This window comes from Rhineura floridana, chromosome 3 (assembly GCF_030035675.1).
Source record: "Rhineura floridana isolate rRhiFlo1 chromosome 3, rRhiFlo1.hap2, whole genome shotgun sequence".
NCBI lineage: Eukaryota > Metazoa > Chordata > Lepidosauria > Squamata > Rhineuridae > Rhineura > Rhineura floridana.
In genome coordinates this window covers 160,925,444-160,951,189 of record NC_084482.1, presented here as the reverse complement: position 1 = coordinate 160,951,189, position 25,746 = coordinate 160,925,444, and the positions used below count along the sequence as shown (strand labels likewise).

At 40.7% G+C, this 25,746-nt stretch overlaps 1 protein-coding gene across 5 annotated transcripts in view; it reads right to left on the bottom strand.

The window, feature by feature from the left end:
• Positions 1 to 25,746, bottom strand: part of SSUH2 (ssu-2 homolog) — a 92,241-nt gene that overhangs the window by 23,275 nt on the left and 43,220 nt on the right. For 4 of the 5 annotated variants that reach the window (XM_061622047.1, XM_061622043.1, XM_061622044.1 and 1 more), the window contains exons 4-8: positions 21,617 to 21,746; positions 20,050 to 20,110; positions 5,764 to 5,888; positions 4,419 to 4,481; positions 2,122 to 2,222 (exon numbers count right to left, since the gene is read on the bottom strand). In XM_061622047.1, coding sequence (XP_061478031.1) covers positions 2,122 to 2,222; positions 4,419 to 4,481; positions 5,764 to 5,888; positions 20,050 to 20,110; positions 21,617 to 21,746 — 480 coding nt within the window. The remainder of the gene's footprint in view (positions 1 to 2,121; positions 2,223 to 4,418; positions 4,482 to 5,763; positions 5,889 to 20,049; positions 20,111 to 21,616; positions 21,747 to 25,746) is intronic. The other variant, XM_061622045.1, reaches the window with a different exon arrangement.

The window sequence follows — 25,746 nt, the reverse complement described above, 5'->3', positions numbered from 1 at the left end:
TCAGTCATGCCTGAGTGTAGCCAGGCACATTCTGTGGGGGGTCGCTGCAGGACAGCCAGAAAATAGGAGCAGCCAAATAAATTTATTTTGTTTAATTGTGTTAAAATGAAATGGACTGCCTTCAAGTCGACCCCAACTTATGGCTACCCTATTAATAGGGTTTTCATGGTAAGCGGTATTCAGAGGGGGTTTACCATTGCCAAATATTAATAAAATTAAAATGTATAACATTTCAAAGCAAGAGTATTTGTCAGTTATCTCGGTGCGTCTTCATTCATTAGCCATTAGAGAATATTAGAAGGCAAGAACAAGTTTACCTTTTAGGGAGCAACAGGGCCAAAATCTGCCTGCATGTTTTTCTTACATCTCCCCAGTAAAAAGGGCTAGAGACTTAAAAAAGAAATGCTAAACATTCAGGGAGGAGACCAGGAGTATTTTTAAGGAATCACATACCATAGTTATCCCCACCTCCACCCCCCGGTTGCTACAGCCTTGATGGGAATGTCAAGGACTCTGTTGAGGCAGTAGGCCCTTGACTGGTGCCAGCATGAAGGGAAACTCCTGCAACTGCTGCAAATTATAGAAATCACTTTGATTCATACTGAAGGCAGTTGTCCCAATTCAGCAAAAGATCCTTGTATTCTGCATGCCAAATGATAATGTGCATATTTAAACTATTTTTACTCCATTTAACAAAGAGCTCAGTGGAGCCCATTAACTCCACCGTTGCCCCTGCCAGCCCTTATCTGGAAGGACATAATGCCTGCCAAGTAGGCTATAATGTTCATAGCCATTACCTAGAATGGTCAGCCCATGTACGCCTTCCATAAAGCAATCCAGCTACCTTGGCCTTCCCCAGGGCTGGGCAAGCAGGCCACTCAGACTCTCAGCATTAGAAGCCTATGCACATAGCAATGGAGAACAATGGGACTGCTGAACTCACATCCAGGAGGCACCCATAGACCATCCCTTACATGCAGTGCCTGGATGTGTTGCAGTGCATTTGATGGGAGAAGAGGGCCAGAAGAGCTAAAGGGTTCTGTTGAGCCTATGGAGCTCTTTCCTACACCCCCTGCTCCCAAATCAGAACATGGTCACTACACAGAGGCTCATGTGCAAGTTGCTCACCGTTTCTGAACTTCCCTATGTGGAGAGAGATGAGCAGCTAATCTGCCTTCCTCTAAGGATCACTCTGCCTTCTGGCCTCAGTCAAGCACAGGGCATTACATCATCCTGAGTCCTTCCCCTCTCTTTCTGGGTTAGAGAGCTTCTGTGGCTGATCCTTGCTGGCTCATGTCTGGGTGATGGCTTGCAAACAGCTAGCTACAAGCTTGATAGAAGATGTATACTTCACCCTAATACAGCCAGTCTTCCTGGCATGCAATGAAGCATCTTTATCACTATGGCCGTGCAGCCAAGCCTCCCTTTCTTGTCAGCTCTTCAGCTCTGCACACACTAGTCGCTTCAAAAGCAGCAAGAATGGTTTTTCTGGGTGTATTTTGACACAATTCTGTCCTGAGCTAGACACACCTCCCTTTCCCACTGCTGACTTCAGATCTTTAAAGACTGCAAAGTGGGCCAATCACTCTGCCTGAGCCTGCAGCAAAGCATTTCCATTGGCCGCACCTGGAGAGGCAACAGGCTGATCTACCAATCAGTAGTGAAATCTCTCTGAAGCTGATTTTTTAAAAAACCCACTTGAGCTGCTCCACCCAGGTTTTAGAGTAAAAAGGGGGAGAGTTTGACTAGCATTGTGTGCCCCCATTTTAAAAAAACAGAGGTGGAGACACACTGGAATTGACACAACAGTAAGTATGTCTCTGCCCTTCCTCTCAGCTAATCTGTAGCTCCACTAATGGGCTAATCACTGAAGAACAAGCCTCTAAGAGCTGTGATAAAGATACTATTTTATTTATTTATTTATTATTTGATTTATATCCCACCCTTCCTCACAGCAGGAGCCCAGGGTGGCAATTGTGGTTTATATAATAGGAGTCTCTAGATTAAAAAAAAAATCCACTTTGGTGCTGGCAGCTAATGATCCTAAATAATTTCTAATAAAGTAATATCTATAAAGCTGGTTTAGAAAAAAAAAGTTAAAAACCCACCTTAAAAACTTACCTCTTGCGGCCACTACCTGAACACATCTGACACCGCTTCTGATGTTTCAGATGTTTTGCTTTTGCTTTATGTCTGGCTCCACTGCATGTAACACACCTCATCTAAAGGTGCACAAAAATGAACAGAACAGAAATAACAACTTTTCCAAAATGGCAGCTTTTCTCAGCCCCAAACAGACAATGGGGGAGTTCACTTCCCCATGAGTTCATCAGTGCTTTGTCTGAGCACATGGGCTCCTTTGAATATCAGAGTTTCTCTGTACTTCAGGTATCACTACTTCAGCATATGTTTAACAAAAAAATTACCTTTCTTCAGGTTATAGGCATTTCAACATAGTATTCACTAATAGGCAAAAAACCTTACTGTTTAAGAATATAACTATAGCCCATATATATTTCTATCAAACTTTAAAAAGCAGGGAAATTTGGCAGCTATAGTGAAAGCACAAGAGGAGCATAAGACCTGACCTCCTCTCTGAGATATTGTACTGCCCTACAAATTGGTAAAAATGCAAACATAATTTGGGTTGGTCTTTCACAGTCCAATCCGCTTCCTGTGTAGCTTGGAAGAATTTGGTAACATGTGCCTCTGAGCATATGGTGAGTGGTGGCAACACCTTCAATCAGCCCAAATAATAGAAATAAGACATGTGCTGTGCTGATCTTGTTTCAGCAGGGACAAAGCAACAATATTAAGGTACAGTTGATATGGTCACTTTAAATATGATATAAATATGATAAAGTGATATAGTCACTTTAAATATGTTTGATTTACTTTGCAATTTATTGAAGTTTCCTATAGTAAATCGTTTTCTTTTGCTTCTGTTTTTGTGAATATGTAAAGCACGGCAACACTGCAAAATATACACTAAAAAACTCCAAAAACAATTGTGGAATAATAGCACTAACTATTCTGCAGAATAGAAACCTGACCTCAGGGAGGGGCGGAGAGGAGAGGAGTTTGGGTGTGTGGGCACTGGGCAGAGAGGAAGCCCTTTTCCTTTCCAAAAGGAAAACATTGTGAACAGTATCATTGCTTTTCAGGGTTTCCCCCACCTTTTTATTCTACAGCATGCACATGTAGCCTCCTGCCCAAATTTAAACCAAAGCTGTCCCTGGCCACATTCACACCAGGCCTTTAATTCTCTTTAGACAGCTTCTCTCAAAGAATTCTGGGAAGTGTAGTTAGTGAAGGGTGCTGAGAGTTGCTAGGAGACACCCTGTTCCCCTCACAGAGCTTCAATCAGAATGGCTGACTGTTAATTAGCCACTGGAGCTTTGTCAGGGGAATAAGAGTCTCCTCTGAGCCCCCTTCACAAACTACACTTCCCAAGATTCTTTGGGGGAAGCCATGACTGTCTCAAGTGAAATAAAGGTCTAGTGTGGGTGTGGCCCCCTGATTAACCAAGCCAAGCTGCTTTTAGAATACTGACAGTTGGTTCTTACTGAGCATGCCTGAGCTTATCATTGAGTTCAATATAAAATTTCTTAAATAATTAAAAATCAGCCAGGGCTTTTTTAAACTTTTTAACTGCAGAAGATGAAGGGTAAGGTCAGTAACAGGATTACAGGTACTCAGTGAACATGGCTGATTTTAAATTAATTTCAAAAAATTATGAGAACTCTGAAAGAAAAAAGTCCAAAAGGGGTCTGTGTTTTTCCCCTCTGTTTTTACACTTTGAACTCTTGATTCTTTCTCACTGTTTTGTGTATTGCCATGAAAATGTAGAGGGTTGTTAAGCAAGCGTTTCTGAGTTCAGGACTATACGTTTTGTTTTAAAATGAGCTTACGGGAAGCATCAGAATGGCATGGGGGATATTTTCAATTTAACATTGTGGAATGTGAAAAATCCATGCTGGCTATAGTATACAGCCACTCTCATGCATAATATAATGAATGGGCCTTTGTTCTGACCCAGAAGGCCTTTTCTTGTGTTCTTAAGTGGCACTTTTTTGTCCATAATGCAATCTTTGGTAGTAAACTTGGATCTGGGCAGGGCTCACGTGGTTGAATAGATGGGTGTCAGGAAGCATGGTTCCAGCTTAGGTGTCTCCTTTACATTGTAGCTTTCTATGTGAATCTTTTTTGTGGGAGATGTGAGGCCTGTAATCTGAGGTCATATGGCCAAGACTCAGCTCCAACAGCTCAATAAGAACAATGTCTTAGATACAATTTTTCAATATAGGTAACAGCATCAAATGGCTAAAAAGTATTGTTGAACAGTAGGCAGATGTGATATCATTGTGAACACAAAAGCAATAAGGAACTGAACTGAAGAAGACACAGCCAGTACTCACTCTGCCTGCACCATGGCACCCACTACATTTGTATCGGCCACGGCCATGACACTTATGGCATTCCTGAAACATAAATGATGCTCATGTAGGCTTCTGCCAAGGATTTTCAGCAGTTACATGCAATTGCATATATAACTGTTTAACAGTGCAATCCTAGGCATGTCTACTCAGATGTAAGTATTAAAGAGTTCAATGGAATTTATGTATAGGACTGCAGTCCTACCAAACTACCAAGGGTAACAGTATGTGTTAGCTAAGGCAAATAAAAGCAAAGTCTCTGTACCTGAAAGTTGCCTACAAATCATTAACAACCACAGAGATGCATAATAAAGCAGATTAAGAAAATAATGAAATTAAAGTATTATAATAATAAGACTGCAGGAAAGCTGAACTAATTTAATAAAGTCCAGCCTTTTAATTTTCTTCTTCCACATATTACACATTATTTATTTTTATCTTATTCATTAAATTTATATTCCACCCTTTCTCCCAAAGGAGCCCAGGGTGGCAAACAATAAATGGTAAAACAATAAAAACATATTTAAAACAATTTTTATATATTTATTACATTACAGATAAAGTTACATCTATAATTCAATGGACCAAAAATTCCAGAGTTGCTATACAATTCAAAGTATACTTGAGTAAGAAAGAGTTCAAGCCAGCAAATCAAGGTAGGTGTTAAGAGGGGCCAACACTCTCCCCCCCCCATCCTTAGAGTACTGTAGTCCTAATCACTAAAATATTTGCTGGTGATTGGTTAAAGCCTAAGCATGTAACAAGACCACTAAAAGAGAAATAGTGGCTTAGCTTTCTAGCACCTTCCACTCAGCCCAACAATCCTCTGATCCCCAGTGAGGACTGGGGCAGGCCTCAAATATCTGAAAAATGGTTTCCTTCCCTACAGACCCTCTTGAGTGTCAACACTGGCAGAGGCGGCGTTCAGAAGTTTGGGTGGTGGTAGCCTAAGCGAAGGTATTCTTTATGGCAGCCCCTTAGCTGTGGAATTCTCTCCTCACAGAGGTGCGTCTAGCAACATCTTTGTGTTCGTTTCATCATGTGCTGATGATGCACTTCTTTACCCTGGCCATTGACACCTGATATATACATTTTTAGGACCCACCCTATTCTTTTGACTGTAAATTATTTAAACTTATTTAATATTGTATTTTTACATTTCTGTAATTCACCCTGGGACCTTATGGTGAACTGTGGGCAAGAAATCTAATAACTGATAATAATACCTTAGAGCCAGGATGCCTAGGGTTTTAAAAGCCCTTTATTTCTAGCATCTAACACCATCTAAAAACTAAGGTTGGTTTTCAAGCCATGATTGATGGATTACCTTTACTAAAGAAGAGTGAGGTACACGAAACTTTTTTGTATCTTCCTTAAACATCTGTGGAACTTGAACTCTAATATCCCATGGTTGAGGAGATGTACCATTTTGTGGTCCATCTACCAAAGCATCTGATAAAGAAAAACAACATAAACAAAATCCATTAGCAAGCCTAACTACTACATGGAGATCACCCCCCCTCAAAATTAAGCTCATTGAAATCAAAACCGTAAAGGGAATTCGCATCCTATTGTCTTAGAAATCACTTTTCTTTCTTCCTTTGAGTTCAACATGGAGATGATATTGTTTTTGTTATTAGCGTGCTGCTAAGCTTCCTATGGCTATTCTGGCTGTTTGTTCTGTCTTATGGTTTTATGCTATCACAGAGCTACAAAAAGTTACTTTTTTTGAACTACAACTCCCATCAGCCCAATCCAGGGCCATGCTGGCTGGGGCTGATGGGAGTTGTAGTTTTAAAAAAGTAACTTTTCCAAGCTCTGCATGTATTTATGTTTTTAATGTATTGTAAGTCACTTCGATTCCTTTGGGTAACAAGTGACTAACAGATCTCAGTAACAATAAAAATAACAATACAATTTAATTTGTAGTATTATCACTCTCACCATATATGTATCATATCCACTGAAGCATGCTCATAACACTGCATTTTAAAAATCTAATATAGCACACGTCAAGATTTTTTAGTCAGTGGGTACATTTGGAAGTTTTAGAAAGTGCTGTAGGCACCAGTCACAAAATGACAGAGCTTGGCAAAGTTACTTTTTTGAACTACAACTCCCATCAGCCCAATCCAGTGGCCATGCTGGCTGGGGCTGATGGGAGTTGTAGTTTAAAAAAGTAACTTTTCCAAGCTCTGCAAAATGACTAATAGTGATAATACCATCTTATCAGGAGGTCCATTCTGCACAACATAGGAACCGGACCTTTAGTGTTGTGGCACCTACCCTTTGGAATTCCCTCCCCTTAAATATTAGACAGGTGCCATCTCTGTTATCTTTTTGGTGCCAGCTGAAGACCTTCCTCTTTCAAGAAGCCTTTTGAGTAGGGACATTATCCCAGTCTGTATCTGTGTTAGAATTGCTTTTTAATATGTTCTTAAAGCTTTTTTAAATGGGATGGTTTTAAAGCTTTTTTTTTTTTTTTAAGATGTTTTTAAAGATGTTTTGTTTTAATATGCTTTTAAGGATGTTTTGTTGTTATATGTTTTAAAGTCCATTTTATGCTGTTTTAGAGTGATATTTTAATTATTAATTTATGAATCTCCTTTTACATATGCCTCAAGAAAATTTACAAACATACCATAAAAACAAATGTAAACAGTTTTAAAACAGTACAAAGTACAAGTGAAGATGTGTGTTCATTTTGTATATTTTTTAAACCTAAGGCAGGACCTTTTCATTTAGCTGGAAAATATTGTCAAAAGAAAAATATCTTCAATTGTTTCCAGAAAGTACAGATAGTGGGTACCTGTTGCATCTCAAGAAGAAAGCTGCCCTTCCTGCAAATACATCCCAGCATGGCACAATTAAAATACCACCAAGCCCACCAATGCCCCACAATGAAAACAAAATCACTTTCCAATTCACTTCAAAACCAGATGAATGGATGACTCAGTTCCAGTGTCAAAATATATCTTCTTGTTTCATCAGATCTAAAAATGTATTTTAAAATGCCTGCAAGAATACAAATGCCTGAAACTGGCATCTAAAAGGCAGCAATGCAGACACCAGACACACTTCCCATAAAGAGTGAATTCCATAATTCAGGTGCCACTGTTGATAAAATGGTTAAAGAGAGAAGGAAAGCAATGGCAAAAGGAGACAGAAACACGGTTAGAACCCTAAATACAACAATACAGTGACTAGCACATAGGGACAAAGAGAACTATTACAATAGATATTGTATAGAAATAGACAGAGCTTGGAAAAGTTACTTTTTTGAACTACCCAATCTAGTGGCCATGCTGGCTGGGACTGATGGGAGTTGTAGTTCAAAAAAGTAACTTTTCCAAGCTCTGGAAAAAGATTAGAGAACTTAAAGTGAAATTTAAACCAAGAGTAGGGATGTTAAATAATCAACAGGAAAATTCACTGACTGGCCGAGATGAAATAAAAGGAACATAAGAACATAAGAAGAGCCTGCTGGATCAGGCCAGTGACCCATCTAGTCCAGCATCCTGTTCTCACAGTGGCCAACCAGGTGCCTGGGGGAAGCCCGCAAGCAGGACCCGAGTGCAAGAACACTCTCCCCTCCTGAGGCTTCCGGCAACTGGTTTTCAGAAGCATGCTGCCTCTGACTAGGGTGGCAGAGCACAGCCATCATGGCTAGTAGCCATTGATAGCCCTGTCCTCCATGAATTTGTCTAATCTTCTTTTAAAGCCGTCCAAGCTGGTGGCCATTACTGCATCTTGTGGGAGCAAATTCCATAGTTTAAGTATGCGCTGAGTAAAGAAGTACTTCCTTTTGTCTGTCCTGAATCTTCCAACATTCAGCTTCTTTGAATGTCCACGAGTTCTAGTATTATGAGAGAGGGAGAAGAACTTTTCTCTATCCACTTTCTCAATGCCATGCATAATTTTATACACTTCTATCATGTCTCCTCTGACCCGCCTTTTCTCTAAACTAAAAAGCCCCAAATGCTGCAACCTTTCCTCGTAAGGGAGTCGCTCCATCCCCTTGATCATTCTGGTTGCCCTCTTCTGAACCTTTTCCAACTCTATAATATCCTTTTTGAGATGAGGCGACCAGAACTGTACACAGTATTCCAAATGCGGCCGCACCATAGATTTATACAATGGCATTATGATATCAGCTGTTTTATTTTCAATACCTTTCCTAATTATCCCTAGCATGGAATTTGCCTTTTTCACAGCTGCCGCACACTGGGTCGACATTTTCATCGTGCTGTCCACTACAACCCCGAGGTCTCTCTCCTGGTCGGTCACCGCCAGTTCAGACCCCATGAGCGTATATGTGAAATTCAGATTTTTTGCTCCAATAGGCATAATTTTACACTTGTTTATATTGAATTGCATTTGCCATTTTTCCGCCCGTTCACTCAGTTTGGAGAGGTCTTTTTGGAGCTCTTCGCAATCCTTTTTGTTTTAACAACCCTGAACAATTTAGTGTCATCAGCAAACTTGGCCACTTCACTGCTCACTCCTAATTCTAGGTCATTAATGAACAAGTTGAAAAGTACAGGTCCCAATACCGATCCTTGAGGGACTCCACTTTCTACAGCCCTCCATTGGGAGAACTGTCCATTTATTCCTACTCTCTGCTTTCTGCTTCTTAACCAATTCCTTATCCACAAGAGAACCTCTCCTCTTATTCCATGACTGCTAAGCTTCCTCAGAAGCCTTTGGTGAGGTACCTTGTCAAACGCTTTTTGAAAGTCTAAGTACACTATGTCCACTGGATCACCTCTATCTATATGCTTGTTGACACTCTCAAAGAATTCTAATAGGTTACTGAGACAGGACTTTCCCTTGCAGAAGCCATGCTGGCTCTGCTTCAGCAAGGCTTGTTCTTCTATGTGCTTAGTTAATCTAGCTTTAATCATACTTTCTACCAGTTTTCCAGGGACAGAAGTTAAGCTAACTGGCCTGTAATTTCCGGGATCCCCTCTGGATCCCTTTTTGAAGATTGGCGTTACATTTGCCACTTTCCAGTCCTCAGGCACGGAGGAGGACCCAAGGGACAAGTTACATATTTTAGTTAGCAGATCAGCAATTTCACATTTGAGTTCTTTGAGAACTCTCAGGAAGATGGAAGCAATACACTGAAGAACTCTATAAAAGAGATACCAGGATGACAGATTTACTCATGGAGGAACCATATGATGAAGAACCAGTAATTTTAGAATGTGAGGTGAAAGCTGCTCTTAAAAAACTTGGAAGAAACAAATCACAAGGAACAGATGGCATACCAATAGAGTAGCTATAAGCTACTGAGACTGAATCTGTCAAATTTTGACAAAAATCTGTCAAGAAATATGGAAAACCAAACAGACTGGAAGCATTCAATATACATCCCAATTCCAAAGAAAGGAGATCCCAGGGAATTCAGTAATTATCGAACTATTGCCTTAATATCCCATGCAAGTAAAGTAATGCTCAGGATTCTACAACAAAGGCTCTTACCATATATGGAGTGAGAAATGCCAGATGCCCAAGCTGGATTTAGAAAGGGAAGAGGCACCAGAGATCATATTGCAAACAATCATTAGATAATGGAATGGACTAAGGAATTTCAGAAGGAAATCACACTGTGCTTTATAGATTACAGCAAAGCCTTTGATTGTGTAGATCAGCCTTTCCCAACCAGTGTGCCTCCAGATGTTGCTGGACCACAACTCCCATCAACCTCAGCCAGCATTGCCAATGGTCAGGAAAGATGGGAATTGTGGTCCAACAACATCTAGAGGGACACTGGTTGGGAAAGGCTGGTGTAGATCATGAAAAACTATGGAATGCTTTAAAAGAAATGGGGGTGCCACAGCATCTGATTGTCCTGATGCGCAATCTATATTCTGGACAAGACGCTATTGTAAGGACAGAATATGGAGAAACCGATTGGTTCCCAATCAGAAAGGGTGTGAGACAGGGGTGTATTTTATCACCCTATTTGTTGAATCTATATGCTGAACATATCATACGGAATGTGGGATTGGACCAAGATGAAGGAGGTGTGAAAACTGGAGGGACAAATATCAACAATTTAAGATATGAAGACAATAAATACCATACTACTAGCAGAAACCAGTAATGATTTGAAATGAATGCTGATGAAAGTTAAAGAGGAAAGCACAAAAGCAGGACTACAGCTGAACGTCAAGACGACTAAAGTAATGACAAGAGAAGATTTATGTAACTTTACAGTTGACAATGAGGACATTGAACTTGTCAAGGATTATCAATACCTTGGCACAGTCATTAACCAAAATGGAGAAATAGTCAAGAAATCAGAAGAAGGCTAGGACTGGGGAGGGCAGCTGTGAGACAACTAGAGAAGGTCCTCAAATGCAAAGATGTATCATTGAACACTAAAGTCAGGATCATTCAGACCATGGTATTCCCGATATCTATGTATGGATGTGAAAGTTGGACAGTGAAAAAAGCTGATAAGAGAAAAATCAACTCATTTGAAATGTGGTGTTGGAGGAGAGCTTTGCACATACCATGGACTGCAAAAAAGACAAATAATTGGGTGTTAGAACAAATTAAACCAGAACTATCATTAGAAACTAAAATGATGAAACTGGGGTTATCATACTTTGGACACATCATGAGAAGACATGGTTCACTAGAAAAGACAATAATGCTTGGAAAAACAGAAGGGAGTAGAAAAAGAGGAAGGCCAAACAAGAGATGGATTGATTCCATAAAGGAAGCCACAGACCTGAACTTGCAAGATCTGAACAGGGTGGTTCATGACAGATGCTCTTGGAGGTCACTGATTCATAGGGTCGCCATAAGCTGTAATCAACTTGAAGGCACATAACAACAACAACATATAGAAGTATAGTGCTTTACAGAGAATATGATGACCATTCCCTGCCTTGAGGAGCTTGAAATGTAAAATTTTACATGGGTGAAACAAAAACGGGGAGGGAAATCAAGGAAGGGGTGAAAAGGGAAGTAACACATTATACAGTAATACATACTTGGGCTTACTTAGAGGCTGAGTTCCATTAGGGCATGGGAACTAAGGGGTTGTGCCAAAGCCTTCACTGAGGAGGCAAGTTTTTGAGAATGGACTTGAAGAAAGTACGAGAGGTGGCACAGGCATCACACAGGTGTTGTGGGAGGCAATAATGAGGATATGGGGCAGGAAGAGAGAAAGGAGCAGTGGATCTTCAGACAGTGGAGTTGGAGGAGTGAAGATCATGGGCAAGGATGTATGGCGATAAGGCCATGGAGTGTGTAATCTTTCAGGGCTGCTCTGGTGACACCAGAACGACATCCATCTTCCATTTCTTTAAAGGTGGGACCAGCTCTACCATGAACTACAATTGCAGGTTTCATGTTGTTGCATCTTTTCCTGAGAAATTTATTGTGGGTATATTGCATAGCACAAAATGGTATGGTATAACTCAAAATGGCTGCCACTTCTAAAAGAACAGAAAAAGAGACAGGAACACAGAATTGTGTGGGCATGCAACCCTCCATCAATGGGGGAAAAGGCACCTCTACCAGTCACTGCCATACTCACTCACAAGGAGAAGTTCTTTGCACCTCTCTGTTCAGAATGGAAGGGAGGGCAGGTGTCCAATCTCAGCATTCAATTAAATGTGGGCTTGTTTACAGGGTGTGTACAACATAGAACAGGCCAATCCAATGTAAAACAGGAAGCGAGCAGGATTTCTGTGGAGGTATTGGCAGGCACACTGGTACTCATAGGCACCAGGCACTATTACATTCTCTTCTTGCGTATATGGCATTTTGAACCATGCGAGTGAGGCCTGCAACAGAATACTGCAGTGTATTCTATGGAAATATGTTTCCTTAGCCTGGACATGAATGGGATGCTATTTTGGTGGCTCAGGTTGCCCTCATCACATGTCACTGGCTGCAGTTCCGTGTCTTAATGTGTGACATCTGCCTTTGCAGGCACTAGCTTTTCTTGACACCCCATGCAAGGGAAACTGAGGGAGGGGAGGCTAATGGCCCTCTCCATCATGTAGTGAGGACATTCTCACCTGTCTTGTCCAATTTAAAAATAATGACAGGAATGTTCCCTGTCTCCCTCTCCACTTCTGATGCCCTTCAAGATGGGGGCAGGATCAGTCAATCCCCTCGATTTTGTGGCAATTTTTTCCCCTGCTGACTTTTATTTTATTTATGTACAAATGTATTTTTATAAATGTATGTACAGATATACTCTGGTTTCTTTTCAGATTGTATAAACCTTTTGCCTTTTACGAAAGATGTATGATGGTTTAAAGTGTTTTTAGTGCTTTGTTTGCTGCCCTGGGCTCCTACTGGGAGGAAGGGCAGGATATAAATAAATGTATATCCCACCCTTCCAGTGGGGACTGGTGTCTCCATGCCGGTGGGGCAGTGGAATCTACTCCAGGATTTAGTCCAAACTTGCAAGAAGCTGTCCAAGGCACTCCAGGTTTTCATCTGAATTTTCAAGCAGCTGTCGAAGGTCCTGAAACATAGGTTCAGCACCTTGGACAGTTCCTTGAAAGTTCAGACTAAAAGCCGGAATGGATTCCATTGCTCCACTGGCATGGAGCCACCAGCCAACTTTGCACCCTTCTGATGCCTATCCATCAACAATCAAAACCAGCCGTAAAATACATTGATAACATGTGGTATGGTGACTGATTTGGCTTGTGTTAGGAACATAAGAGAAGCCCTTCTGGATTAGGGCAGTGGCCCAGCTATTCCAGTATCCTGTTCTCACCATGGCCAACCAGATAATAGTAGTTGTTAGTTATGCTCAGGCAGAAGCCATAAGAAGTCTTGCCTTGGCTCTAGTAAAGTTCTCGAGCCCTGTTCTACTAAGTGTTTGTGGACTTATTCAAGTCTGGAAAAACATAAATAGGAAGAGATGAGGTGGTTCCATTTGCAGGTGGCAGGGGAGGATGAACAAGGGAAATGGAAAGAGGGAGGTCTGACAGAAGGACTGAAAGGAGAATGTGTTCACTCTTTTTCAACTGAATTCTACTGGAGATATTTGGGAGCTGGGAAAATGCTTCCTTTTTTTTTTTGAAAGTGTGCATGGAGGGGATGGGGGTGGCAAAAGGCACTGGATCCTAAGAGTGAACATTTCCTTCCTTCTGCTAAAAGCCTTCCAAGCCTGATGCCTTCCCTTCTTGCACAAGGCTACACATGCACAGTTTCCGCTGCATACACAGAAACCTCTATTATGTTTACAGATGGTCCTGTTTTGCTTCACACTGATAAGCACAGAGATGTTCACCTTTTAATTATTATCAGAGGGAATTCTAGGATTATTTTTCAAAAACTTTGCTTACAGTGAATCAGAGTTGAATACCATAGTTCCACTTTTTAGATCCTTCATTACTATGTTCATTCATCTATCAAATTATCTTTATGCAAGATTCCTAAACTGAAATAGACAGGTACCTACCTATTTAATACCTGTCTTTTACCCTACTGAATTAATTTTGTTGACCCAAGATTCAGACAAAATGTTCAAGTTGTGTATATTATCTGTGCTGTTCCTTTGCCCACACTGCTCCTCATCACTGGATCAATAGGTGAATTCACTCTTTCCAGGGCTGTCAGTCTGAACTCTTCAACACGCACTCAGGTATTTCACATATTGCAAGAAGTTCTTGTCCTGGAGGAGAGTTGCTTTTTTCAAATAATAATAATGTCTGCCTCCAGCTACCAAAACACATCACGAAAGCCTTCACAAAATCGTGAGGGGGGAATGAATCTACTACTATAAAAGAGAATGTTTCAGCCACTATGCTCTCTTCAGCAGCTCTCAGCTGCTTCATACAATAGGTCATGCCAATCACTTTAGTAGGAGTTTATTACTTTTCTGGGGAAACCATTACAGTTCACCATTATAATACTGATAGTGCAAGCAACCCTTTTTCCTTCACTTTAGGATCTTTTGTGATTATGCCAAGGATAACTGGAAGGAAAGGCTTTTTTCTAAAGTTACTGGGAACTTTTCTGTATTGAGTCAAGGTTCAAAGCTTATTTGAAGGAACACATTATGGGCAAGAAGAACAAAAATTGAATGCTTTATTAAATGTTAGTGATGATGGAGAACCCCTAAGGGGTCCTGGCCCCAGGCAATATGGGCCCTTGAAAATTAATGAAGGAAAAATTGATTTATTTTCCCTTATTCACACACAGTAGGCATTAAAAGCAAACCCTGTGTGTAGGGAAAAGCAGAGAGGTTAAGCTTACCTAGCTGAAAAATTCCTGAGCACCCTTCCATGCCAAGAAGGGCAAAAAAGCGTGACTGAAGATCATTAATTTAGTATTGTTTCAGATTAATATATTTTTACTATGTGATCTTGGAAAACAAGGTTTTGATCTCGCATACTATAAAGCCTGTATCCCTCTGTGTTTTATGGAGAAGTGGCTGGCTCAGAGTTACCCTTTTCCCTTTTCTGTGTTCCCTAATCATTCTTTATATTATATTATTTATATTATGTGGCTTTTGGTTATAACATGGTGATTTAAATTAATCTTTCTCTATAGCAAAGTAGTAATAAGCAGAATTTCACATAGAAACTGCCAGTCACTCTAAGGAGAGCCAGATTTGGCTTGTAATCATGGCTTCACCCAAGGAACATGCTGTTATGTCCTAAGAGATATTCCTTGACCAGCTTGGCTGATCAGAAGCCATGATAGAAAGGAATGCAATGGTACATATTGGTTTCAGAACAGTACAAGATCATCAGTAATATATGACAGTATAATAGTGGTAATATCAGCCAAGGGGACAGATTGACATCAATGAATACAATGGGGATGCTTGATTATGAATATACATGTATTCATTTTAATAAAGTTATCTGGTTGATTGGAAATATTTCAAGAGGGAAGAAACTGTTATGTTACATAGAAAAGAATTTGGGGGGTTGGTTAATTATTGTCACATGCTGTAATTTTAAGGTATAAAGGATCTGTGCACATCATATCTCATTGCAGTCCTTCCTGGATGTGTTCTGGGGGACTGACCTTGCATATGCTTGTTTTTTTTAATAAAGGCCTACCTTTTTGCTTTAAGCCTGTGTCATAGATTATTTAAAGGGCCCCCAGCAAAGAACCCACAGGAGAAATACAAAACTCTCCAACAGTGACATGTATGCAATCTATTTCAGAGGTAAGAATGGCTGTTTCTGCAATATTTAGAGATATATGGAATAGCCTGTGGAGATACTGCTGTCCTTTTGCCCTCTGTTTTTGATTTTGGAAGTGCTACAACATTTGGCCTGTCTGCTAAAATTCTGGTGTCAAATAGAGTTGGAAGGTTTAGGGATAAATTAAAGAAAATGCCTAAAAAGTTTAAGTATGATCACCCCACGGCCCTAATGTTCATGCCTGCCTTCCTGCCTCATCTTTCTTCCTTCCTAAATAGACAATCAGGGTTGACCTTTGTTTCACTCCGACCACTATCTTCATGGAGTTGAAAAGTTCACAACCATGGATGGGGGGCTGGTGGAAGCCAGCAAAAGCCCTGAAACTGGGGCATTCTGGAGGCTTAGTGTTGTGTGGGGACTTACACCGAGATCCTTCTCATGTTCAGACCCTTCCCTTGGGTCCCGATCCCTGACCAAAAGGACAGTGGAGTTAAAAATAATTTAAAATTTCCATTCTGGCCTATGAGGAGCGCTTACTCCCTGGGAGGCCTGTTTGCCAGAGCTGGCACTTCCCGGCTGGCTTGTGGGCATGGCTCCCAATGGAGCCCGTGTTCAGCCGGGCTGGCTGGTCCTCCTCTACCGGATCCCCCTCCGCCGGCTTCCCAGCAGTTGGATTGCTTGTGTGTTAATAGTTTGGACAAGTTCAGAAGTTAGATCAACGTTTAGCTTTTATTTAACTCACCTGCAATACCATGCTCTGTATGTCATATTAATAAATCAAATTGTTTGGTTAAAGTTAGACTGGTTTGACCCAAGGAGATTCTGAATAACCTACAGCATCTCACCCACATCCCTTTACTGTTACTGCTTATATTGAGTTGGTGGTAGCAGCTAACAACTCATTGGGTTCTTCAGTTGTGGGTTTAATCCTAGTGAACTTAAATTAAATGTTTTAATTCTTGTGTGGCTTTTACGTTTTGTTTTGCTTCTAAGCTACTTTGAATAGGCATTTGCCCAGAAAAGCTGCTTAAACATATTTTTGCCCAGAAAAGCTACCTAAACATATTTTAATACATAAATAAATTATTTATTTATTGTTAAAGCAAGACACCTCCTACCAACTCCTTATTTTGTACTTGTGAACATGTAATTAGTGTCCTTTGGGCCTCACTTCACCTCTCAACAGACAGGACTTTGTAAAACTCATCATGATCTGATTGGTGGGTACGCTGACACAACCAACTTGAATAAGGGCTTGGTCAATCCATATAAAAGTGACCTGTACTTCTTTGTCCATACTTTACATGAATCTGATGTCATGACAGTGAAAATCATATCACCAATACAATTGCATGAGGATCCCAACCAGATAATATATTCAAAATGTAGTGGGGGGAGGGAACCCTGTACAATATATAGACACTTCCCTCTCCATAGAACTTGCTCATAATCTGTTGTGTGCCAGTTTTCTTTAGTTCTTAACTTTAATGGCAATTAATCTATACAGCACACAAGTTTAGATGGAAACGCTTTTAAACTCCATTATTACATAAATGAAAATATATTCATTCAAAAGTAAGTTTCATGAAGTATATTCTTTTATTTTCGTGTCATCAGTGCATAGAATTTTATATTACAACGAGGGTCTACTGCACATATAGCCGCCTCTGCCACCAGATTAACATAGTTTTTTTTTCCAAAACAGCACCTCAGATGCCTTCTTAGGCCATTTTATGCATCTGATAAGAGCTGATGCAATAATCAACAATAGATCCTATAGATCAAATGGATCAACTTGTTCATTAATGACCTAGAATTAGGAGTGAGCACTGAAGTGGCCAAGTTTGGTGATGATACTAAATTGTTCAGGGTTGTTAAAACAAAAAGGGATTGCGAAGAGCTCCAAAAAGACCTCTCCAAACTGAGTGAATGGGCGGAAAAATGGCAAATGCAATTCAATATAAACAAGTGTAAAATTATGCATATTGGAGCAAAAAATCTTAATTTCACAAATACGCTCATGAGGTCTGAACTGGCGGTGACCGACCAGGAGAGAGACCTCGGGATTGTAATGGACAGCACGATGAAAATGTCGACCCAGTGTGCGGCAGCTGTGAAAAAGGCAAATTCCATGCTAGGGATAATTAGGAAAGGTATTGAAAATTAAACAGCTGATATAATGTCGTTGTATAAATCTATGGTGCGGCCGCATTTGGAATACTGTGTACAGTTCTGGTTGCCTCATCCCAAAACGGATATTATAGAGTTGGAAAAGGTTCAGAAGAGGGCAACCAGAATGATCAAGGGGATGGAGGACTCCCTTATGAGGAAAGGTTGCAGCATTTGGGGCTTTTTAGTTTAGAGAAAAGGCGGGTCAGAGGAGACATGATAGAAGTGTATAAAATTATACATGGCATTGAGAAAGTGGATAGAGAAAGGTTTTTCTCCCTCTCTCATAATACTAGAACTCGTGGACATTCAAAGAAGCTGAATGTTGGAAGATTCAGGACAGACAAAAGGAAGTACTTCTTTACTCAGCGCATAGTTAAACTATGGAATTTGCTCCCACAAGATGCAGTAATGGTCACCAGCTTGGATGGCTTTAAAAGAAGATTAGACAAATTCATGGAGGACAGGGCTATCAATGGCTACTAGCCATGATGGCTGTGCTCTGCCACCCTAGTCAGAGGCAGTATGCTTCTGAAAACCAGTTGCCAGAAGCCTCAGGAGGGGAGAGTGTTCTTGCACTCAGGTCCTGCTTGCAGGCTTCCCCCAGGCGCCTGGTTGGCCACTGTGAGAACAAGATGCTGGACTAGATGGGCCACTGGCCTGATCCAGCAGGCTCTTCTTATGTTCTTATGTTCTTAGAGCGCTATAGCACTCTAAGGCAGCACGTTACATGTAGAGCTGGCTCCCAAGTAGGAATGAGGAGGGGGGATTTGATTCACTTTGCATTTAAAGCCAAATTTATCAAATTTGCCCTTTCCGAAACAATATGAGAACCAAAACACAGACATCCTTCAAAATTTGCACTTCTCTGACTTTCCCAGTGCAGTTCTCCAATCAATGTTTACAAAAATGCATATATTAAGGGAAAATATGTTTAAAGATGTATATATTACTGGAAATAACATACAAAATGCATTATACTAGGAGAAATTGTTTGCAAAAATGTACATCAGACAAAACTGCAGACACAAATGTGTTTATTAGGATAAATTCCCACTAAAATGCTGAAGAATTTTCATGAGAATTTTTTTAAAAAAAATAAATTCCTACAGAAACCTGGAAAACTGAATTTAAAATTGGAAACATGACAAACTGACATAACTGAAATTGACAGCTTCTTCCATTTATATTCATAAGTAACACTAAGACAACCTGTGGTTTTGTGCCAGCGTGCACGGATTAGGCTTCCCAAGAGGATAACACAGATGCTGTGCTCCTTTCCCAGTCCTAGTATTGCTGTGAGCAAAGCCATGGTTCAGCTTAGCATATTGCCTGAACCCAGGCTCATGGTTTGTCTCCTTCAGACAAACCACAAGTCCAGCTTTGTACAACACAGTAAGCCAAACCATGGCTTGACTCATAGCAGTGCAGCAGCAGGACTCAAGAAGCAAGCAGCTGTGATTTTCTCTCCAGGGAAGCCACATACTTGCACGGTCATCAAAGCAGATATCAAACTTGTTGAATTTCTTGCATTTGAATTGTTAGAGTTAGGGATGAATGAACCTATGTTTCTCTCAGTTTCTGGTTTCTACAATCTTAAATTTGGTTTATTGCATTTTTGCACGTGCATAAAAAAGCCTACATGTATGCATATTCATGCACATTCCTCCTAACATGCACATTATTTTTGTATGCACTTTTGCCTAGTATATGTTTTTCGGCAAGGAATTCTCCCCAATAGTATGCATTTTTATATGTTATGTTCATTAATACATGAATTTTTCCAATCACTTTTTACCATTATACCATTTTTGTACACATTCTTTAGTTGGAGAACTACATCACAAAAGTTGGAGAGGTGCACTTTTTGAAGAAGAGGTTGTTTTGGTTCACATATTGGTTCTGCAAGTGTGAATTTCAGAGATTCATTTCCTCACTACATGGACCAATGCTTCCATCAGCCCTCACTATCATAAGCACCATGATAAACGGTTGTTAAGTAAAACAAAAGCTAGAATTCTTAGGATTCTAGCAAAGTATTGCTAGTTGACAAATTCTCTGCAAAGTTCCACACATACAGATATGAGGGATATAAATGTCCTTGCATTTACTGTATATACATTTAGCTAAAAACTAACCACTGAACAACATATTTTCCTCTCACTTTTAGCTTGTATTCTCTGCTGAGAACCAAATCACATTTTGAACTGAATTAAACTAAAATAGACCTTCCCTTTTTGGTTTACAATGACTCAGTTGCAATCAAAATTAATGACTCACTATTCAAGAAAATTACTTACTGGTATAAGGTTCAAAATTCCATTCACATAATCTTGTTTCAGTAAACGTTTCCAGTCGATACTGTGGAGAAATAAATCTTGACATCAGATTCTATTACTAGAAAGTGTCTCTAGTATGGAAAATAAATAGGAAATATTTTTTCACTTTCAGCCCACTCAGCAAATCAAATTACCTGGGGCCATTTTGAGATGGTAATATGTCATGGACCAGTAGCCTAGCATATCATCCCACATCTTGTGAAACTAACCAGACAAGAAGCAAGCCTCTCCCCATCCCCATTTTTATAGCATATTTCTGCTTAAGTCACTCTCCCAGGGAACCAGTCATATTGGCTCCAGGTTAAGACTTTCCTATTTGCCCAGATATTTTAATTAAAATTTAATCAGAACTCCTTCCTTAGTTTTATGTTTTATATTTTTTAGCTTGCTTTTTATTCTTTTGAGGGGTTTTTTGCGCTTTATTGTGGTTTTTTAAATACTATGACTATGTTGTGCAAACTGTTTTCACACGTTTGTACTCTGCCCTGGATTCTTTTAGAAATACTCTTAAAAAATGAATGCATAAACCAGCTCTTACAATGTCATTTGGAGACTGGAACCTTTGTCTCTAAAAACTCCATGGGCAAATATTTGCAGCAAAATAAATGTTTTCACCAAGCAACCCTCTAGGCTTGCTATTATGCATTGCATCCCAATGCTAGCCTTTCACAATAGTTTGCATGAGTGCCAGGTATGTTTTTATTTTATTTATTTATTTTTGCCATTTATATACATGCCCTGAGTAACACTGTCTGCATGAATAGTAATTTGTTTGGAAATTCATGATTTTCCTGTTATTAGTGTTTCTGTTACCCATAGTTGTCTGCTTTAAACACTCATGACCATTCAGAGCATGGACAGAGAAACCCAGAGAAGAACTTGGCTTGCTCAACTTGTGCCACTGGTCACAATGACTCAATTTCATTAACTGTTTTCATTACTGGGACTTGGTCGTTGAGTATGTGAAGTAAATAGAGTTGCAATAGCAGGTGGCGGGGGGCGCAGCCCTTTTCTTCATTTCCTGGTAGCAGAATCACTGCTACTTACAGGGAGGGAAAGTGGGAGGGGCAAGGTGGTGGAGATGCTGGCACTGTGTGAATGCACTAGCAGAGCCTATACGTCATTTCTGCCAGGGCATTTGCACAGCACTGACCTCTCTGCCACCTTGCCCCTTCCACTCTTCCTCCCGGTAAGCAGCAAAGACTCTGCTATCTGGAGGTCAGGTAACCACTACCAACCCACCCCCCACATCTGCAACTGGAGGAACGCTTCTGAAAAAATGCATACTGCCTATTCTTCAGTACTGAGTGCAGGTACTGCACAGCAAAGAACAGAGGGATGGGATTTCAGTGTACAATGTGTGCCTTCCAAGCATGCTTGAGCCCCAATAAGTCTTTTTAGATACTATATATTGAAAAACTCCCACTGAAATCAGTCAGATGGATTTGCATCAATCTGCATCAATCCACATCATATATCTAACTCTGTCTAATCTACACCTGCTGGAAACACATCTCGAGATACTCACCCTGTACAATGTTTGCGGCTTCAGTTCCTGAATGACAAGCTCTCCTGCAGCTCTGTTGCCATAGCAACATTTGGAATTGACAAAGCTGAGGAGCGCATTTCTGGCCATGTCATCTGTCATTATTGGGATCCTGAGGATTAACAGCACAGTGCACACTCATTTATAAACCATAAATAAATGAATTAAAACCTGTAGTGGTCAATCAGGAACTCAAAAAATGCAAATGTGAAATGCAAAAGTGAATGGCAATGAATACCCATCTACATTACTCTTTGTACGTTACATAACCCTTATAATAACATTGCAGTCAGTGCTATCACAGTGTCCATAACACAACAATGAATTGATGAGATATAAAAATAATTGCCAGGCTCAAGTTAACAACAAAAAACAGATAATGTGTCTGTTCTTATCTAAAACTCCTGTGCTCTAGGGTTGTTGTTTTCTTCCCTCAGTTTGTCAAATTATATTTATTTGAGGGGTGGTGTGTGTTTTTACAGCCACGTTGTAAAGATTACAGGCAGCAAAAAACATCAGAAATACACAGACACATATAATCTTGCTCTTTTATGTAGAGGCAAATGGATCCTAATGATTGTATCCACCATGAGTTTTGAAAGCACCATCCCTTTTCAGCAGTTGGTCTGTACACTTTGCTCAAAATAGTGCCATCACACAAACTACCTTACCACAAAATGACTGGAGGCAACGTCATAGGACAGCATAAGTTTATGTTGGCATGTGTGCGTTGTTGCGTGAAACAGCATACATTACGTTGGAGTTAAGTTGAGCAAGAAACTTCTTCAGAGTATTTAAATCATGTAAGAGTCTTTATTAAGACATTAAGGCTTTTCAGCAGTTTCCCCCCCCCTCTAGCTCTACAGCACATCTCTCTCCAAAAGCAAAAGTAAAGACAGCCTCTCAGTTCAGAGGCATGATGCAGAAGACAGAAGAACCAACAGCAGGCTGTAACAACTTTCCCAGCTGTTATCTCCCGTTACCATGACAACCTGTCTGACCTTGAAAGTCTGCTCTCTCAGGCCAGACATGGCAGATAAGACTGCTTCTCAAGACACATGCTTGTAACTTTCCAGACCTGATGAAAACATCCTTAGGCAGTACGGCCTAATGCCAACAGTCCCCCTTGTTCATCATGTCTGTAAATCCATTACAACAATAACACATTTCTACAATACATTTCAGTACATTGCATCATACAGATTCAGTTTACATTACAGTACAGTTCAAAATTACATCTCAGTACATTGCAGTACATTTCAGAACATCTCTGTACATTTAGCTAAAACTTTATTCAATCAAACTTTGGCTCATTCCAAGCCTTGTCACCAGTTTGCCAAATTTCTCCTCACATAAAGGCTTGGTCATTATGTCAGCCACCATGTTTTTAGTGTCACAAAATGTTAGGTTAACAAACCCCTGCTGCACACAATCCCTTACGTGAAAGTATCTGACACTAATATGTTTTGTTCTTTTGGTATGAGCTTCTGATGCGGCTATCTTGATGCAGGTCTGATTGTCTTCATATACAGTAATCGGAAATTGCATATCAGTGCCTATCTCCTGCATGAGCATTGCGAACCATTGTAGCTCATTACAGGCCTGTGATAGAGCCACATATTCTGCTTCTGCACTTGAGGTTGCCACCACATTTTGTTTCTTGCTACTCCAGTCAATGCATGACCCGTGCCACATCACAACTATGCCAGAGGTTGACTTACGACTGCTCAGTTCCCCTGCATGATCTGCATCCACAAAACATTCAAGACCTCCTGTCTTTGCTCCTGACAAAACCAGACTCTTTGTCTTCGTGCCTTTCAGATAACGCACTATCCTTTTAATCCCTTGCCAGTCAGCCTCTGAAGGATGCTCTACCTTCCGGCTTAAAATACTGACTGCATTACATATGTCTGGGCGAGACACCTTCACCAAATATTGCAATTTCCCTATTATGCGCCTGTACTTCTCAGGTTCTGTACAAGGTGTCTCCTGCACATTCTGTCGGAAAGCCACAACCATTGGAGTCTTCACAACATTGCATTCTGTCATGTTGCATTCTTCTATGATCTGATTTATTTTACTTTCCTGACTCAATGTTATGCTTCCGTCTTCTGCACGCACAATATCTGTGCCTAAATAGTGTGTGACAGGCCCCAAATTCTTTGTGTCCACCTGCCTGCCCAGTTGCTCATTAAATTCTCGTTCCTCTTGCTGCTCATGATAAAAATACATGATGTCATCAACGTAAACTGCACAGAACGTGGTTTTCATCCCCTGTCTCTTTATATACACACATGGATCTGCCTTGCATCTTTGGAATCCCATTCCATGCAACACTCTGTCCAATTTCTCATTCCAGCAGCGTGCACTTTGCCGCAGTCCATATATTGATTTATGCAGTTTACACACGAACCCTTCCTTTGACACAGAACCTGGAGGCAGTTCCATATATATCTCCTCTCTTAAATCACCATGTAGGAATGCCGTCCCTATATCGTAGTGATTTACACTCATGTTCTGCATCGCTGCCAGCTTCAGCAGCACACGAATGGACTCATGTTTCACAACCAGGGCAAAAACAGCATCATAATCTGTCCCATGCTGCTGGGTGAATCCCTTGGCAACCAAACGTGCCCTGTACCTCTGTACTTCCCCGGAACTTGCTTTCTTCTTCTTAAACACCCATCTGCAACCTATGGCCTTTTTCCCCATAGGTAAATTTACTAATGTCCACGTGCCATTCTGTTCCATGGCTTTCAATTCTTCCTGCATGGCCTGTTGCCACTTATTTTTCTCTGCCTCAGGCACCAGCCTAATTTCATTAAATGAGGTTGGTTCCGCACATTCCATGGGCTTCATTTGAATGGTTAATGCTGACGGTGTCACAACAGCAGTCTGTTTACAGCCCTGACTGTCATTCCCTTTCCGCCCCATTAAACTCAAGGCATCAGCACACTTCACACCCACGGTCATTCTAAACATCCCTTGTGTCATAAAACCCTGACAGACAACTTTGCCTCTTCTCTGTACAAAGCATTTCCCTCTATCAAATGTTAAACAATACCCAGCATTCATCAGTTTTTGAACTGATAAAATATTATGAGCCAATTCTGGAACAAACAAACATTCTGACATTATCCCAAGCTTATCAAATCTCACCAGTCCACGGGCTTCCACCCTCTTACGCGATCCATCAGCCAGGTGCACAAAGTCTTTCACTTCTTCTGAAACGTAAAACAAACGTCTGTCTTTAATTAATATATGGCTTGCTCCACTGTCAAGAATCCAGTTAATAGAACCTAAATCTTGAGACTTCTGTTTACAAACAAAGTTCACACTGCCTTGCTTCAAGCCTCCGTGCCTGGAGTTTCACTTGACTGGACAATCCCGCTGGAGATGCCGTCGATCTCCGCAAACAAAACAAGCCTTCAGCCTTTGTTGCTGCTCCTGTTTATTATCCTTCGGCACGGCATTTTTCACCTCTTTGCTTCTGACAGCTTCCATCAGCTCGGCTCTTTTCACCTCCTGTCTCCGCTGCCATTCTTGGGTCAGCTTTTCCTCAATAAACGCCACATTCAAACCTCCATCAGGCAAGGCTTCGAAAGCCATGACCATATTATTCCAAGTCCCATCGAGTGAAGCCAGGATCAGATAGGTCTTCTGAAGTTCAGAGTGTTTGACGCCTCGGTCTGTCAGCTCAGCAAACAGGCGTCTGAATTCCGTGAGATGCTCACACATGTCGCACTCACCCGTGAAGCGCATTTGATAAAGCTTCCATGCCAAACACAATCTAGATCCCGCGGTCTGTTGCACATGAATGCCTTCCAACCGGTCCCACATCTGTTTGGCGTTTGTAACATCCCTCACGTGTAGCAGTTGAGAGTCTGATAGAGCCAGAAGTATAAAAGCTTGAGCTCTCTCATTGTTTCTAGTCCAAGCCGCTGTAAGGGGTGCAGGGGGTGTACCTTCAATAGCTTCCCATAAATCTTCTTTTATCAGCAAAGCCCGCATTCTCGGCTTCCAGCTGCCATAATTCTTCTCATTAAGTCGTTCCATCGGCAAGCCTCCAGACATGTTTATAGTAGCCATCCTGCTCACCTTTGTCTGGCACA